This window comes from Zonotrichia albicollis, chromosome 2 (genome assembly GCF_047830755.1).
Source record: "Zonotrichia albicollis isolate bZonAlb1 chromosome 2, bZonAlb1.hap1, whole genome shotgun sequence".
Classification (NCBI taxonomy): domain Eukaryota; kingdom Metazoa; phylum Chordata; class Aves; order Passeriformes; family Passerellidae; genus Zonotrichia; species Zonotrichia albicollis.
In genome coordinates this window covers 114,206,857-114,225,863 of record NC_133820.1, presented here as the reverse complement: position 1 = coordinate 114,225,863, position 19,007 = coordinate 114,206,857, and the positions used below count along the sequence as shown (strand labels likewise).

The 19,007-nt window shown below is 40.5% G+C and overlaps 1 protein-coding gene and 1 long non-coding RNA gene across 2 annotated transcripts in view; one reads left to right on the top strand and one right to left on the bottom strand.

Annotated features, from left to right (window-relative positions):
* Positions 1–243: 243 nt before the first annotated feature.
* Positions 244–17,618, top strand: LOC141728278 (uncharacterized). The gene is made up of 3 exons (XR_012579191.1): positions 244–322; positions 11,865–12,010; positions 17,481–17,618. It is a non-coding gene; the product is annotated as an uncharacterized LOC141728278 (long non-coding RNA).
* IMPG2 (interphotoreceptor matrix proteoglycan 2) overlaps positions 13,120–19,007 on the bottom strand; it is a 58,422-nt gene continuing 52,534 nt past the window's right edge. Inside the window, exons 17-20 of the mRNA XM_026793543.2 lie at positions 17,437–17,625; positions 17,052–17,250; positions 16,058–16,137; positions 13,120–15,190 (exon numbers count right to left, since the gene is read on the bottom strand). Of these exons, the coding sequence (XP_026649344.2) occupies positions 15,178–15,190; positions 16,058–16,137; positions 17,052–17,250; positions 17,437–17,625 (481 nt within the window). The 3' untranslated portion in view covers positions 13,120–15,177. The remainder of the gene's footprint in view (positions 15,191–16,057; positions 16,138–17,051; positions 17,251–17,436; positions 17,626–19,007) is intronic.

Genomic DNA, 19,007 nt, shown 5'->3' with positions numbered 1-19,007 from the left:
GCAAATGCCCACTTTAAATATGTTAAGTGCACTACTGAAAGAGGTCTCCTGTGCTTTGTGAACAGCCCGAAGGTGTTGCTGGAAAGGCACCAGCTGATTAACTGCATTCAGGTTGGCATTCCAGCATGTCCTACAGCCTCTCAGTTGCTTAGTCAGATGGCAGTCTATTTTTACAGACTTGCTGGTTTGTTGCCAAATGGGATAAAGGGACTCATCTGACTGACAGGAAAGCTTAAATTTTTCCATGCCTGTCAGGAAAGAAGTCTTGTAGTAAGGGGAAAGCTTGCACTATGCCATTTGCCAAAGACAGGACTGACAGGAGGTAAGACTATTAAATAAATGGATCAGCTTTCTTTACTCAGAAGCTGTGCAGGAATGATACACCATCTGCTCTCCTGATTGTCCTTAAAGGATAAATGAAAATTGAAGAGAAGTTTGGCCAGGTTTTCTCCTTCATTCTTTCTAATGAGCCCTCGTGCTGCTAGTTCAGGATGCAATTTTAATTTAAGACAACTGTTACTCCTTATGTCAGCTGACAGCTTGCAAAGACCCTGACACTGTGGTTAGTGAGACATGAGGAGAACCATGTAAATGCAGAGAATTTTCTACATGTAATTTGGAGGAGAGGTAATATATGTTTAACTGGTTATACAATCTTTCATGAATCTTTATTTGTCCTGCACTATTAGGGATTGACGTGCAGGACAAATAAAGATTCATGAAAGATTGTATAACTGTGTTTCACTGATTTGCTTTTCTCTTTACTTTTGGCCAGATTTAATGGCTTTTGTTGGGTTTTAGTTTTGCTCTTTTACCAAAATTAATTTGTACAGCTTCTGTGTGAACTTTCCTCAAATGCTTAATGGGCCTCCTCAGCACCCAAATGAGCTGCTAATATAATCCTTGTCTAATTATTAGGGGAGAACAATTAAAAGATCGAGGAAAAGGCATACAGATAAATATAATTTGGCCTACCATTAACCTGGGAAAGCTGAGTACTTCTCTTGGTTCTATGGAAGAGGAAGTAAGTGCTCCAGATTTCCAGATATTTAGTAGCTTAGAAGCTTGCCCAGAACAACACAGAAACCCTGTGACAGCAAGGAATGTGGCTCAGAGCAGAGGAAACTGAATGTGATTCTGTAAACTAAATGTACAAGGCCAGACATAATTTCAAACTATAAGAATAGTGTGTTTATAACTATATAAAAAACTGGAAATGGGATCCTCTTCTCTGTGTTATTAAAAGGAAGTTAAATTTCCTTTTCTTACTTTTTTAAGTTGGGATTGGTAGGACTTTTTTAAATTAGCAGCGCTCATTTGATACATCTGTTGGGTAAGTTTCCTACTGGGAAACCATGTCTGTGGGGTTGGGAAATCAGCCCAGTCACCCCAATCATTAAAAGTGTTTCAAAAAGGAAGACGGGGAAATCTCCACAGAGAGATTTGGACAAGAGTTTTCCATTGGAAAAAGTTTTTTTTCCTGTGGACAAGAGTTTTCTATTGGAGGTGGTACAGAGAGTGGGACAGCAAAGGGTGGTGGCACTAAATGGGATGGATGACAGCACAGTAAAGCAGTACAGGGTATGAGAATGTTCCAGTAGGTTCCTGGAGGCAGAGGATGAGTCCTGGTAGAGCTCCCAGGCTTGTGAGGATGACTGATCAGTGAAGAAAGTGTAATAGAAGCTCCTGCTTAGGGTGTCTAAACAGTGCTACACTGAATAGCTGTGAGGAAATGTGATGAGCATAGAAAGGGCAGTGGTGATGGGGGCTGAAAGAAAAAATATCAGGCTAAAGAGAGGGATCAGATTCTATAGGTATTACAAAGAAAGAAATAGCAGGCACAGGCTGGAGATGAGACACATACAAAAAATGCTGTGGTCAGTGTCACAAGTGTGATATCTTTACAGAGGAAGAATCCAAGATTGTTTTTGACCACATTGTATTAAAACCATTACAGAATGTCTGGAAAAAATAAAAAGTGAAACTTTTGTCAGGATCCAGGAGCTGACAAAAGATGGATCAAAACATATTTTCTTTGTGAACAGTTTGTGAAATTCACAATTTTTGAGGGAAGAAGCCCCCTTAGGATCTAACAGAGCTAAGAATGTGAGTAATGAGAATGTGAGAAAACTTCTAGCAGAATGTGCATGCATTAACTTTCCAGAGCTTTGTTCCCTTTGGCACTGGTTTCCATCTTTGTTTCAGAGAACAGGACATATTGAAGTGAAGGGAGACGACCCATCCTTTGATCAGCATCGAACTCTGATTTATTGATCAACCATGCACATTTTTATCATGGTGTTAATTAAGTTCATACATATTGCAAAACCCTAGCTCATCATTGGTCACAGATTACACATTAACCCCTCCTTTTGTTTTTAATACCTGTGGTTTGTTATTGAAACCAAGATTTGTGTTCTCACCCTGATATGAAAGATTCTCAAGACCTCCATGTTTGTCACTTTGCTTTCCCGTACTTTATCCAAGGACAAGGTATTTACTAGTTATTGAAGACAGGCTTGAGAACTCTTGCAGTTTACAGAAACATGCCTGGGAAACAGGCTTGAGAATTGCTGCTTACAGCTGCCTTTTACTTTTCCATCAGCTGTATCTTTTAATGTCCTCTTTCCTTCAAGCCATGTCTGAGCAAAATTCTCCAACAGGACAATGCACACTTTCTGGCTGGGATAGCTCTGGGTGTGTACAAAGTTATGATTTTTTAATGGGTATTACACAGATATGCTGATTTTTATGCTAAGTAAACCCAGTCTCATGTAAGTGTTTCTGTACCCTGAGGCTCAGCTATGTCACAGCAGCCATGTGCAGAATGTGGAGCAGAATTGCCAAAGGCAGATGAGGAGAGATGGTGATGACTGAAGCAGTAAAGCAGCACGTCAGTTTGGTGTGCTCAGGTCAGTCAGGGGTATAAATGAGGACAAGGATGAAGTCCACATACATGCCCATGCTCAAAGGCATTGCTGTCAGATGCCTTCAAGGGTGCCCATCACATTTCCCTTTTGGAAGTGAAGCTCAGTTGTCCCATTTCAGGAAGTTGGGAGAATAGTATTTAGGTTTGAGGACTCCAAGTTGGAGTCCAGAATCCATGCAACCCCTCCAGAGCCACTGTGTGTTTAAATGCCTGCGTATTTCTCATTTGCTGTCCAGTTCTTTTAAGTTCATTGTCAGGTCACAGGATCTTGTTAAATGTCCTTGTATGCAAAGTCCTCCAGTCTCAGACAGCTTGTTTTATTGCTGGTGAATAGCAAGACAGACACATTTCAGTACTTATTTTCAATTATTACCTTGTGATAATAGCAATATTGGGGCATAACAATCTGATCAAGGAAAGGCATCTGGATATAAGGGGATACAAAATACTGTTTAAAGTTGTGGCACATGAGAAAATCAGAAACCATTCAGTGTGCAACACACCTTCAAGTCTCACTTTATGACAGGAGAAAATTAAATATTATACTAGATTTTACCCATACTATAAGAAATGCAGCTAAGAAGTGGGAGACGTTAAGAAAATTAAAGGAGCAAAAAATCAGAAACTGAAAGAGAAACTGGGGTGCAGAAAATGGTAAGAAATTGAGAATAAGATTTTAGCACACACCTCTTTTTTCTCTGAGTGTTTTCTGGTAGATCTAATAACATTGAAGTTGGTGTCATTTTTTAAAAAAAAATCTGCATTTGATATTTTATTTTACTTATTTATTTATTCACTTGGACACTGAGCTAAAAGATTTAACAAGGCATAGCAGACTCAGCAGGTTCCATAGGCTGAGTCCTGACAGTGAGGAAGCTTGCTGATTACAAAGTTAGAGGCCGTTTTCCTTATATATTACTGCAAATGTAAATCCAAAAGTGACTCTAGCACCAAGGTGTGCACACTGGGTTTAGGCTCAGCCAGAAGAATGTTATTGCATCCATGGCTGTGATGATGTGTGCTCCAACATGGACCCCAAGGCTTCTGAGAGTTCACTGCAGAAGTCTTTGCAATGTGCAGAGGCACAAATCATGAATTAATTTCTCTGGCTTTTGGAAAGCTTGGTCCCAGAGGAGCTGCAAATTGTGGGAAGCCACTGCTGGCTTAGACTCTGTGAATTGGACACCTTACCAGACCTCTTGGGATCTTTGCTCTGGTTTTACACAGTATCCAATAAGACACCTGGTTTGCCTTGCAAATGCCAATGTACTCTGGTTTGAGCTGGTTTTGTGGGGATGGCAGTGAGTCTCTGGTACCCCCTGTCCTTCTGGTTTGCCTTTTGTTAAAAGAGCACAAGCTTGTGTTGAAGTTTTGTGGTCCATTTCAAAGCAAACTTTGCCCCTCTATTTCTTTTCTAGTACTCCATCTAGTTTCAGCCAGCTTGTCATTGTATTTAAACCTGTGTCAAGTGGTTGCTTTTTCATTCTGGTTTTGTATTTATGTTATTGTTGTCGTTTTTCTCCTGGAAAACCTGCTAGAGCAGTGCACCAGCTGACAGAAAGCCTTAAAGAAGCTATTTGTTTTGATTAATAGACATTCAATAACAAATAATGCTATCAAACTTATATTGCCATTCATACAGCCATGCTCTATGACTCTGTTTAAAGAAGATGTGACACTAAAGAAAGGTTCAGTTTCTCCTCAAGTCTAAAATATTCAGATCATTATTGATGAGAGACAGGAAACTTGTCAGGACTATCTGAAAGCAAGGCTCAAATTAGGTATTCTTTCCTTTTGTCTGTGCCATAAATACATAAAAGAATCTGAAGGACAAGGGCTGTGGATTGAAATCTTAATGGACAAGTGTCAAGAAAATCCTAAACTGAGGTGCTTTTCTAGCAGGCCATGCAGGTGTGGGCTGGCATCTGGGCCCCTGCACTTTCTGGCCCTTGAAATTCTTGGTTAACTCCTCATGCATTGCACTTTATTTTCAGAAGAGTACCCCTTGAAACTTTGCACATTCCTTCAGCCAGGAATTCCACTGTGGTTCAGCATGCTAGACCTGGAAGGGAGAAGTCATTGCAGAGACCACTGTGTTTAAACTGCAGCCTGGAGTTTGGTCACTTTGAAGTGATGCAGACTGTTCTCTATTGTACAGGGCTACTTTTGGCTCCAAATATTTGGTGATTGAGTAGTTACTGATGCTTTATTTTAATATTATTTTTCTCAGATTAAGGATGAGAGCCCAAAGATACCTGGAAAAGTTTAGCAGATGCATGAAAATGTTCCCTGGGGAGCCCTGCCAGACAGTGTATCCAGACACAGGTGGTCAGAGCAGGGAGCTGGTGTGGCTGGAGTATGAAAAGACATAATATGATTTCTAAGATGGTGTTTCTGGCAGATCTCAATCCCTTTTAGTTATTTCTAGCCTTGTCTTACTTGGCATGTGTTAATCATCCTGATAAAACAGGCAAAGGAGAGAGAACAGAAAGTCTCCAGTTTGCACTGTCATGCCTTTGATCACTAGTATTTAAAGTGTACATGGGGTAATGAAATAAGAACCCTTATTGGGGGTTTTTATTAAGAGGCTGCAAAACAACAGGTGCAGATTTGCCAAGGAAACTTAAGGGATTTCTCTGATGGGATTTGTGTTCCTGGTCCTTACATGATGGGAAAGTAGCTGCACTCAGCCTTAGCCAAAAACACACTTCTTGCTCTGGGATAAAAATAAAGCTTTAAAGAAGGCAAGGAAATTATCTTCTGACTATCCCAGTTTCAAGTTATTCAGAGAAGCTCCCATATGCCACTAAGAAAGATTAGATGTATTAAATAGGTAGTAACTTCTGCTATGTATAAAGGGATTTCCACATTTCCATGTGATAAATTAGCAGGAAATTCAGAGGACATCTGTGTACCTGTTGCTATTAATTTAAAAACTGATAGTAACTGCTTGCATGTTTCCTAAAATATTAATGATAATATTTTTTTAGGAAAAAACCTTTCTAACTCTTGGGGAGAAATTGGAGTATGAGAGAGAAAATTTATAAACAAACCAGGTAACTCATACTTGGATGGTACTCTTGAATAAAAAAGCATAATGTTCAAAAGAACTCATGAAGACATGGAAGGTGATTACTTCAGGCTTCCTTGTTATGGGTGATATGAGAGCTACTAAATGTGAATCATGGTAAAGTAGCACTGCCATAGCAGCAATGATTTAAGAAGCTAGATAAAGCTTTTAGAAAAGGAGAATATTGTTTCACCTACTGCTTTGGGGGATTGTGATGGATGAAAGAAATAGATGAGGTTTTGGGTTGAAAACCATAAATCCTCCTGTTCCCTAATAAAGGGAATAAAGTATGGTCATATTTTAATTTCTGGTATTGGATTGGAGCATTATTTGGCATTCAGCTGTCCTCATTTCTCAGGTAAATAGACCGGTTATACTGAAGGGGGAGAAGAGTGTTCTACCCCTCTTTGATCTGTCTGCTGAGAAAGCCAACAAGGCTTCCAGTTATGGTGGTGGATTTTGCTTATTTCTCATAAAGCAATAAGTCACCAGATGGTAAAGGTTTTTATCCATGCTGCTCTAGCTGGATTTGTACCAGTAAATTGGAGGTGAAAGGTACCATATGCTACTGTTAATCCCCAAAGAATTCATTATTCTTAAAATAATTTTCAACACCTTTTAGTGCTGACTTCTCCCTTTTATTAACATCCATGCTTATTTATGTGGGAAATGTTCAGATGAAGTGTAACTTTGAGTACATGGGGTTTTGTGTGACTCAGTGCCAACTAGAAAATCAATTTTCCTTGGATAGTGATTTGGTGGTTTATGTGAAATGGTCATATCATTGCAGTCTCCTGTGGCTATGGACTGTCACCAGCAGCTCAGCAGAGAGGCAAACTGCAGATAAGCATGATAACTTGGGGTGTGATACATGTTTGGGTGGATAATAGCCAATTATTACTACCAAAAATGTTTTACTGTGAGCAGTGGTGCTTACTGTCACTGCTGGGAAGGACCTACTAGACTGGGATGAGACTGCTCTGAGGTTCTGGGAGCAGAACTTATTGAAGATAAAGATTGGACCTTGGTCGTTGTGTGGGTAGATGGCAGTTTTGGAGGGAGCTGTGGAGGAAAGGATTAGTGTTGAAGGAGTTTACCTAGATCAGAATTTTTCAAGACTGGGTCATGATCAATTCTGAGACAACTCTCAGGGGTTTGTTCAATGGCTGGATATTCTTCAGCCTAGTAAATGTTCAGGGTGATGTTCAGCCAACTTTCTGCACAAAGCACTCTGACTACAACACAGTGCCTCTAGAAACACCTTGTGATAAATTTCTCAGTAATGTGTCAATATCTGAGTTAACAGGTTGCTTTTTAAAAGTGATAGGCGTAAGATTTCCAGCATGATTTAAAGAAATAATTTCAAAGTAAGTAAAATGTCAAACCTTATGCTGACTTGGAATAGGACTGCATTTATTCGGTCTTCCCTTAAGAAGTAAAGGCTGTACCAGTAGTTGATGTTTTCTGCAGAGTCAGTCATGAAAACCACTTTCCATAATAAGCTATGAGGTGAACTGTCAGATCCTGAAACCAGGGAACAGTTTTGTTTTTGTGGTTCTGTCTGCTCAGGAGACCCTGGAAAATGTCTGTTTGACAGCTGCAGTGTTTCCACCCTTGGCAGTGCCCAGTGCCCAGCACCCTTCCAGCCTGTGCCATCTGGAGAACCAGTACAGTGCTGTGTGTGCCAGATGTGAGCACCCACCAAAGCCAGGACACCTTTCTTGGCCAAGTTGAACTGCCCTGCCATCTCTGGGGAGGGAGCTTGGCCTCCCTACCTGTGGGAAGGTGTGGATAGGGGCCTTGCTGAGAGGACAGCTCCATCAGTGCAGGTGAAATGACCAGAGTGATGTGGCTGCCCCACAGCATGAGCCTTTCCAGGCCAGCAATTGCCAGCTGCAGCCAACCTGCTTTTCCAGAGCTCAGTTGCTGATCAGGGCAGCAGATCAGCACTGATCAAACCATCACTTGTGTGTTCTGTGAGGTCCCCTAGTCTGGCAGCAACCTGAGCAACCTTACAGCCCATGTGGAATAGCTTACCCAAGAGGGCAAGTTGGCCTTCACTGAACTTCAGTCTGTGCTACCCTGCACGGGATCTTTAGACCTCTGCCCTGAACCCAAGCTAGGCTGGCAATCTTCCCTCTTAGTGTGATATCTTTTTGTGGTCTGCATGTTTTATGGCAGCTTTATTGAGCTGACACTTGCTTGGTAGGCTGGAGCTGCTTTGGTCTCCTTGCTCAGGAGAACCCTGTTTGTCCATAACTTATTTTGAAAACAGCTCCAAATGAGATGTAATCAGTTGGAATCAGCCAAAAATCTTTTAACTAGAGTAGGCTGGTGTCAGTTCTTTGTCCTGCCCTTGCAAAGACCCTATAAACACAGGTGGATGAGACTTCTTTCCATTTCTAAAGTTTCACATAGAATTGTATCTAAGCTGTTGTTGATGACTCAGACTGTAGCTTTATCTTTTCTCTGTTTTTCTCCCCTTCTTTTGCTCCTTCCTCCCAGCCTTAAAAGCACTCCAAAGTGGGATCCAATTGATATGGATGTAGAGCAGTTAGTATTGCTGCTGCTACTGGGCTGGGCTGCTTCTTTAATTTGAACCAAGTTTTGATTAGGCCTTTCTCTTTGATACTAACTAGAGGGAAGAAAGCTCAGAGTGGCAGGGTTTTGAGGCAAGCACCCTGGAGATCAGCAGATGTCCTGAAATGATCAAATAATCCCAGATGCCTGAGACAGCTGATGGTCTTATAAAGTGCAGCCAAAGTAATGGCATTTTGCTGTACCAGTTCTGTTTTTCAGCATTAATTTTCTGTAGGATTTTGCATGATCTTTCATTTAAAGCTGGATAAATACTTCTGATTTTCAGATTTGGTCCTGGAATGATGACTGATGACTGATATTTGCTAAATTTGAGATTTCCCTTTCTCCAGAGCAGAATGGGGACAGGGCACAACCATTGTATGTCAGGAGGCTTAGTTACCTAGAGGTGGTTTAAGAAATGTTCATGAGAGGTTCACATGAGTGTTGGAGAATTCTCCTCTTTGGTTTTCTATATTACAGGGCTGAAAAGCTCTCCTATTTTTCTTGGGTTGCAGGGTTTTTCCCCCATGACCAAGTTTCTCCTGTTATAAAATCACCTGGTTTTTGCATACTAGTAATTAAAGAGTGGGAAGTTTAAGTGCTTCTGAAACATTTCTGAAACAATTCTGACCAGTAGGTCACCACAGTTAATCAGGTTTTTTATATGATGACAAGGGGTGCTGCAGTGCTCCATCTGCAGAGGAACAGTGCACAGTTCACAGGTTTGTTCACAGGCAGCTGAGAGCACCTGATAAAAGGCAGCTCTTGAATAGGTACTGAGCAGTGAAGCTGCAGACCCTCTGCTCTACTGGGTCATGCACATCCCTTACAAATATTTCAGAAGTAAAATTTTCCATGTAACCTCCAAGGACAGATGCACACAGCATGCTTCATCCTCCCCGCTCATCTCTGTGTGTAGAGCAGGCTGAACAGGGCCTGACTGGGCAAAATTCTCAGAGTTCTGCCCTCCCCTTTGCAAAGCAATATTAAGGATAATTGCATAAAAACTTGACTTGACTAGAAGTTTTATCAAATCATAATGGTTGTGGGATATTTCTCCTCTTCCTTATATAGGGAAAAAACCTTTAAAATATAACCTCTTTGTTTACTCTATTTTTCCTGACATGACTTTATTCCATCTTTCCAGGCTAAATGATTTTAGAAACTGGTTTGGTCTGCCTGCAAACTGTGGACTGGTTCTCTGCTTTGAACACCTTACCAGGAGTTTTATTTCCTTTCTTTTCTTGGCAGATAAGTGAAAAGCTCTCATGTGCTTTGTTCTTTGAAAAATGTCCATCAGCGTTCTTAGAGATAACCCCAAAGCATTTACCATCCACCTTACTCTGAAGTCACATACCCACTGCTTCTGCTTTTCTTAGCTTGGTGTATTCAATGGTGCATTGGGCATGTCCCATCAGGAGCTATGTGTGCAATGCTAAAGGTTTTAGGCTCAGTCTCTGTGTTTGTGAGGCTCCCATTCACATTCCCTGCCAGCCCTGGGAGGACATTTCAGTGTGGGATTGTTTTTGAAACTTGATGGGTTTTTTTAACAAATATTCATGTGCTGACTTTGTAAATGTTGCTGTGGTGGGAAGAAGAGCAAAGTGAGAATTCCATGTGAAAGAGTTCTGTAGACCACACTGCCTTCCCATCATGGCTGTGGGTTTGCCTCCATGACTAAGGAGTTTGTATAGCACACATGTTAAGCAAACACTCAAAGTGTGGGGAGGTTTTGTTGACTTTTGTCGTCATTGTCGTTGTTGTTTCTGGTTGTTTTAGTTTAATTTTTTAATCAAAGCTTTAAATAATAAAGGATAAAAAAGGAAAAAGAAAAAGCTGCGTAGTAGTCTCTGGTTTACTGGAGGGCTGTATAAAGCATTCTTTTGGACCAAAACATTCTGATCTTTCCATGAGAAACCTGGGATGGGAAGAAAAGCCACTGCCTTGCTGAGCAGATGATGGGATGTACAAAGAGTAAAGGGCAGTCAGTCACCTGTAGGTCATGGCAGGAGAGGAGTCCTCTGCTGCTGCTGCGAGTGCTTTGCATCCCCCTCCCTTTCTGGGACAAGATCCCACACAATCACTGTGTAATCTTTAGGTGGGGCTGAGTGGATGTCCTCAAAATGGAAATATTTCCCCACTTCAGATTGCTTGTAAGCTCACCTCTGAAAATCTACGTCTTCACTTGCTCTTTTATCCAGCCCCAAGCCTGTGCTACTACATAAAGTTTTGATGTCTGGACATATCCTTTATTGCTCCCTTTCTAATTTCTGTTCAAGCTATGTCATTCTTTCCAGAAAGACATGGTTTCCCCATCTGATAATCAGCTGTGGATATGCAACTGCAAGCCTAACTACACCAACTCTAATTTGTGCTTAATAGATTTTGAACAACATTTAAACCTCCAATGATTCAAGATAGATAGTCCTATTTTGTTGGTTTAGTTGTATAAATGAGAGCTGGGGCAGTGTCCCCTTCTAAAAGGTCAGGCTTTAAGTGTAATTTACTTATATATTTAGTAGAGAAACAAAGTCCTTGGATATGCTGATGGTAGAACTGACTTTTAAAAAATATAAATTGGCATCTGTCTCACAAAATTCTTGTATTGAGAGTATTTCTCATCTCATCCTGAAACAACTAAGAGGTGAAATCTACTTTTGTGTTTAACTGGAAACACAGGAAAACTAAAAGAACAGGCTCAGATCAGCTGTAGCACCTCAGGAAAGATGACAATTTTAGTCCTGCAAGCTGCTGCCATCCCCCAGGCAGAGCTGCCTGCACTGCTCAGTGTGGTGGGTAACCCAGCAATGATGGTGAGTAGCAGCACAAACAGGAGTCCAAGAGGACAGGAACTCAGCAAAAATTCCTGGGGGTCATTAATAATCTGGAGTAGGAGAGCTAATTAGTGGTAAATATGGCAAAACCAAAATTTTCCCACTTGGTCTGACAAATTAAAAAAAAACTGGCACAGGAATAGCTTTGGAATTTTTTTCCAGCTGCAAAACCAAAGCAAATGGATCAATGTAATATAGAAGATGATGCATCTGTTCCCAAACAGGATCAAGTAGCAGAAGGATAAGACAGAAACACTGTTGGTGTTGTGGTGCTCTTCAAATAAACCAAACACCACAAAAGCCCTGTGAGTTTTTTACTAATATTTAAAACAGCAACAATGCCCTGACCCATTTCCTATGCTGTATAGAGTCAGTCTGTGTCTGTCCTAAAATGCTTACAGATAGACAAATGAATTGGAATTGGTGAATATTTTTGTTTTGTGTTTTATAGGGTGAGATGACTGTCCCTGTGCTGGAGCTCTAGCACCTTTGTGTGCCTCTCTTCACAGAATCCATGGGGCAGAGGGCTCACAGTCCTCTCATACTCCTGCAACCCTTTAGAAAACGGACCAATTCCAGCAAGCCTGATGAGAAATGGTAATGAAAGTCTTGATTATTAAAGACTTTTTTCATTCTAACATTTAAGCTGTAAGTTCTTAAAACCTAAAAAGTTTATTCATGCACTTCCTTGGTTTGGAGGAGATAGGAGAAATGTGTAGTTTCAGCTGTCTCTGGGAACCTAGAAAAGCCCTTTTTTCAGGAACTAAACTGTTATCCAGCAGTAGAGGAATCTCACAGTCTGGGGCTTCATGGAATAGAGACTCAGTCACTTGATATCTTTTAGCTTCTTGCTGGGAAAGGCTCTTCGCTATGTGAGAAAGCAAATACAGGACAAACACACAATTCCTGCCAGGCTTGTGTGCTAGACTTGCAGCTCTGAACACTTGTTTTCCTTAGAATTTCTGGCCCTGGTAGAATTCTGCCACTGTGGATTAGTGCCTTGAGGTTTGAAAATGAGGCCTTGAGAGATCCAGCCTGGGCTCTGTGTGTTTGAGATCCTCTGTTAAAGGGGCAGCTGGCAGCATCCTGGGGGACCTCATTTTCTCCCGTGTTTTCAGCCTTCAGGGGAGCCACAGATGCTGATAGCCTGTCAGCATTTAGCAAACAATACCTGCTTTTTTCCATGCTCTTAAATTAAGCCAAGTCGTTCAAGTCATTACTTTTATCTTGTGAAAAAGTGCATGCTAACTGATAATAGATTGATAGACTTGTACACAGAGCTGGTTGGGTTGTGCTTGGCTTTTTTGTTGTTTTGGGGTGGGTTTTTTTTGTTTGCTTTGTTAGGATATTTAGAATTCTTTATCTTTGCCTTGGATTAGGAAAGTATCAAAGAAAGTCAATTATTCATTAAGTTCTTGGCTTTTTGATTAGAGATAAAACATCTTCAAAAGAGTTTAACTGAAAGCAAAGCACCCAGGTAGGTTCTTTCCAGCATGAATTTTCAGTGTGTAACCTTGCAAGTGTTAATGAACTCTATTTGGCACTTTTGTTAGCAAAGGAGTTTAACAACTTAGCCAACTCTAATTTCTGATCTTACACACACACAAATACTCATAGCTAAGATACCTTCTCCATGTCAAACTCATAGTCTCTACATGAATGTTATAGAAAAGATATTTTGGAAATAATATTTTATTGTAGTGAAAACATACCATCATGTTCATATGTATACACACACACAAAGAAAATATCACTGTATATTCACTGAAACACCTCACACTCAGTGTAACCAAGCCTCATCTCAGCAGAACACCTGGAAAACCTCTGTGACCCCAGCAGGAGCAGCACCAAATCTCCCAGGCTGGCAGCCGAGCTGCACAGAAACAAGTCCCAGGCTGCTGCCCACCCTGAGCCCAGGAATTCTCTGCTCTGATCACAAGCCCTGGCATTATGGGATGCTCAGGGCCACGAGGAGTGGGCTGTGCCTCAGGCTCTGACAGTCCCTGGGCCTGCCAGCAGAACTCTGTCTCACAACTTCTGCTCACAGTGTTCAGCAGCACCATAGCATTTCCTGCTGTCTGGCATTATTTGGCTTTCAGTGGTTTATATAAGCATTTCTCTGACAGATGTGTGGCTCTGATACCCATCCCCTGCCACTCAAGGCAAGAAGGTACTACACAAGTGATCCAGTGAGGTTCTCCAGGACACAGAGAAAAATTGCATTGAAATATCCTGTTGTTTGGCTAAGCTGCCTAAAGAAAACCAAGTAATTCTCACTGTCACTTAACTCTGGAAAGTATCAGGTGACTGTTGGCACATGGGGGCCGAGAACTACAGATGTTTAAGAAATAAATCACTTGGCCTTTTTTGCTAGCACAAGCTAATGTGATTGTAATTGGTGCCCTAACCCTGAGACCTGTGTTAATGACTTAAACAAGAGACCTTGGGGGACTGAACAGAGCCCCAACACAGCTTAACATATAGTCAGAACTCTCTTCATCACTTGAAGATAAAATTCCATTTCTTTACTTGAAAGTCCCCCTCTCAATTCAGCTATTTCAAAATGCTTTAGGCTTCTTCCATTTAAGGGATTCTATGCTGATTTCCAAAAAACTAAGAATAATTCAATTTTTCCCTTCCCCACAGGAAAGTGCTGACATCTACCAAATGTGCATGGACTTAAGTACCTGATTTTGAAAGGGAGCTCATGGCAGGCTACTGCCCGGTTCAGTAATTTAAATATTAGTTGGCTGAATTCAACACTGAGTAAACACTAAATATAATATAGATATAAATGAATGGGCACAAATGCCAGTTTAGTATTTCATTATTAAAACTAGTCATCTTTCTATCTCAACAACTAAATCCATTTATGAAAACAAGCTGGGAAGGAAACACACAACAGATAAATAATGCAATTAACTTACAAAATATGAAACAAAATGTCTACATACAAAAAAAAAAAGTAAAAATCAATGTTAGCCACTTAAGCTTCACAGAACATTTGTACAATAGAAGCCCTTCTTGTGCCCCAGCTTGTGTGTCTGCCAGAATGAGCTGGAGAACCACCCATCCTGGCTTTAAAGACACTGCAGTGTGCTGCAGAAGCACTGTCCTGCCTGCCAAGGCTCCCTGTATCCCAGGGAGAGCCCTCAGGGGGCTGCAGGCTCAGTGCTATCCTCTGCTTTGCTAATGCCAGCTAGCAAAATGTACATCAGGCATCTGTACAGAAGAAAAGCTTTTCCAGTGAGGTTTCGTTTGTGAATGCTTTAAAATAATGCTAACATAACTCTAGCACAATAGTTCTCCCCTACAACTCATTCCTTTGCAAATCAAATATTTCCTTCTGCTAGTGTTTTATACCCATAGAATTTCCACTGGAGGCTCCTGTGAGGGGATAAAATGCCAGGCAGGGATTTCAATAAGCATTTTATTTTGGTTGTGCATGTATCTTGTCTTATCCGAGGAGATTTTTTTTTTTTTGCTTTAGTATACAAAATTTTTCAATGTCCATTTTGAAGTTAAAGAAAAATGAACTTTCATAACCTCTGCCACTTCTGATTACCTCTTAAAAGTGTTAGTTTACATGGAAAAGCCAGAGACAAACAGATATCTGTACGTTTTAGCCATTCATGTAGAAAACATCTGTATCCATCCATGCAATGTTAAGTCTATGAGTAACTTTGCAGTTACATCTGAGCCCGTTGCTGGGGCAGCAAGGTAGCATTTATCTCCCATGTGTATTCTATCAATTTCTTTTTTTCTTAAAGCAGCTTCCTAAAATGAAAAACAGAAAAGCAGCGGTTAGGTTCAGCTCTTTCAAACATTGGATTCAAGGCTTATACAAGGCAGCCCTTACTGCTTTCCAGCTGTGGAAAATCTAGATGCTGATCCTTTTCAAGATGAAAAAATGACCAACTGACAGGGAAAAATGGGAACTGCTGTTCCTTTTAATTAAAAAAAAATATTGCTGAAGATCTGGGAACATGAGATTTGGCTACTGTATATATTTTTAATAGGAAGTCAAGGAACTGTACTCCAGTATTGTTCAAAGTGACCCAGCAAGTTGTGGTTTGCTGCTTCCTACAGCAGGAATACAGTTCATGCTAACAATTCAGTCTTTGAGGACCTTCCTTGTGCTTGGCTTTCATCAAAGCACACTGCTCAGATTGATTAATTGTTTGGAATTGTAAAGTTTCTGCTACAGCTGGTGCCCACCATACCAGACAGGACTGTACCAACTGCACAGTGCTGGTCAGTTGCCAAATCCCGAGAACTCAACACAAATCAGCATTTTTGTTTTGGCTTTTTAAAATTTCTGGTTTTAAACAAAGCACTGGGCAATGAGAATTACACCAGAAGAATTAATAAGATTCTGTCTGTGCTTTCACAGACCTGAATTGATGTCTGAGCTCTGACACTCATTAACTCGGGGATTCCTCCTCACTGCTTTTTTTTTTACCCCCTGGGACTTCTGGGATTATTAAATACTGTAAAAGGGTTGAACCTCTTCAAAAATAATGTTGAAATCTTAGCCTCTAGTGTCCTAGCTTATCTAGAACCTTAAAAAATAATACAGTAATATAAGGGCCATAGGACAAAACATCAAAGGAGTTGGTAATCCAGACAAGACATTTCACTCACATTTGATGCTGCCTAACAAACTCTGCAAACTGGCGGTCTTTAGCGTAGAGCTCTATAATTCGAATTCTGTCCTGAATCTCCTGGAACACAATAAACAGAATTGTAAGTACATAATAGAAATCAGAATGCTAGTGAAATCACTTATTTCTGGGCTTTGGGAAATAAAGCTCCTATGTGTTGCTATTTCAAAGAGTGGAGCTTGAAATTGGGCACTCCAATGCTAAAATTCTTCTTTATTTTATTTATTTTACTATCATTTTTCTAATAAAAAAGAATAAGTGAAGCACTTCATTTGACTTCAGTAATACCTCACTTTCAAACCAAAACCAGGGTTTTGACAGAGTGTAGCATTTCAACAAGCTTTCACAAAACCATTTATCTCTCTTTATACTTTGCCTACCAGTCAGCCTGCCAGCTACATACTGGATTCACACCTCTCACAGTTTCTTAAGGATCTGTAGCTAGCTCTGGGATGTAAATCCCTTTCCTTTAGTTTTCTAGAGTAAACCTTGGATACTGTGTATACAGGAAGAAATAAGATGGGATCTAACTTGCAGGTTATAGAAAGACTTAAACTTTAAAAAAAATCAGAAGACACCCAAAACAAAAGCATGCAGTGAAAAGGTCTGGATGTACCGATTTTTCACTGTGCAACTACTCTTACATGAGAGAGTTGGGTTTAAAAGGTAAATGTTGTGTCAAGTAATACATCAAACCTCCCCAGCTCCCATGAAGTTACCTAAGGGATTAGCTCCTTTATTATATGAAATTCATTACAGAATTACAGAACAAAACCATAACTTTCTCTGAAAGCAAGCAGAGAAAGCAAGCTTTTGTGTCTTCTTTTAAATAGTTCCATCAGCTGCAACCTGTTTATCTGGATGGAGCATAGACACTGGGGAAAGATCGGGCCCACCTCTGACGTTAGAAGTGTGGAATAAGCTTACTGTTTCCATGATCTTTCCCATGCCACTATGAAAACAAGGTCATTTACCTCCTTAGTAAGCTCACTGTTTTCATAAATGTGCCTGATCTCTTCACTGCTGTAGTCTGTGGATGTCTCTGCACTGGTGGAACTGTAGGACGTGAGCTGCGGATATCTCCGGTAATAATGGCTGTAGCCAGTCGTGTCACTTTCATACATGGGGTTGTATTTAACTGCATTCTCAATGGACGAGAGGCTGTCACCCTGCCTGGGGGAGCAATAAACACACTGTGAGCTTCTCTGCAGCCTGCCAGGGCAGCAGATAGACTAAGGAAGCCTGGCATTTGGAGGTGCCTGTACATCCTGGTGCTTGCAAACTGTGTGATATAAGACTTAGGACAGAATTATCCTTATTGTAGCCAGTGCGTTTAAAATATTAGATGGTGTCACCTACCCCTGGGAGTCCCCAGTGTCACTCTTTGTGTACTGATCTCGAAGGGTCCTGGCCAAGAAGAAGATGACAGCAGATGCCACAAGAAGAAATCCTGCCACAGAAGCAATGGCAATACCCACAACCAGTGGCTCAGACACGTATTCCTCACAGTGCTCCCCTCTGTACCACCAGTTCTCTCCCACACGGCACCTGCCACAAAGAAACACAGGGAAATTACACACCAGCAAAAGCTTTGGTTAATGTATTTAAGTTCCTGCTATGATGTGCCCTCAGTTAAATCATCCCAAATAAATATCTTTGCATTGTCCAATCACTAATTTTCTTTATTATTGTTATTATTATGGATATGCTTTTTTGGTAGATAATCATGTAACAGTTTGAGTTAAAAGAGATCTTTAATGGCCATCTAGTCCCCTGCAATGAGCAGGGACATCTTCAACTAGATCAGGTTGCTCAGAGCCCCATCCAATCCAGAGACATCTACCATGTATCTGGATAAACACTTCCAGTGTTCCATCACCACCACTGTAAAAAATTTCTTCCTTATATCTAGTCTGAATCTACCTTCTTTTAGTTTAAAACCATTAGGCCTTGCCCTGTCACAATAGATCCTGCCAAAGGGTTTGTTCTCACCTTTCTTTCAAGCCCCCTTTAAGTATGGAAAGGCCACAGAAAGGGTCTCCCAGGAGCCTCCTCTTCTCCAGGATGAACTACCCCAATCACGGAATTGAATGAAGGTAGGAAAAATAGCAAAAGGGTAATGCTTTTGTGGGGGAAAACACCTGTGCTTTATGAAATTTACAGTACCTTGTGAGGTGTTAAAACTGGAAGGTGTTTAGACTGAGGAAAAACTGCCCTAATTGAGCATGAGCCTTGCATGATGATATATCATCACTGCAAAGGTAGAACTGGAACAGGCTTGGTTTCAGATATTTACCTGCTTCTCATTAAGACTATCACACAAATGTTTAAATGTATGATGCATCTGTGATAATATCCAATTTCAAAGTTTTAAAACCATTTTTATTTCTTCTGTTAACAGTCTAAGATTGACTTTAGAGAAGTTTTTAAAGTTCTAGGTGAACTTTAAAAACAAAATCACATGAAGAAACATACATAACTACTAGTAGTAATACTATTTTTTGTGGTCGTTTTCTTAATTTTTGTTGACAGGCACATTTTATTTTTTAAAAAATAGACTATTTCATTATTTGAAAAGTAAAAAGTAAAGTGCTGTGTCAGGGGCATCACCAATTTGTCTGCATCTTGCACAAAGTCTTGTTGATTACCTGCAAAATACAGCAATCCTGTATCTCTTTTTAAGCAAATATCTGGGGCCTGTTCCTTCATTCTTTTATGAATCCACATGATTTTTCCCAAATGTACAATGATTTACTTTTATGCTTTTTTCCAGACCAAAAGCAGTATATTTAATGTATTTATGCACTATCAATGTGATGTTCAGATATAAATTTCTGTTATGGAATTAACTCTCATAGGTGACATGACACCATCAAACACTTTGCTACTTGAGAAAACCTCTGGAGGTGAATTGTCTCCCCAAAGGCCAA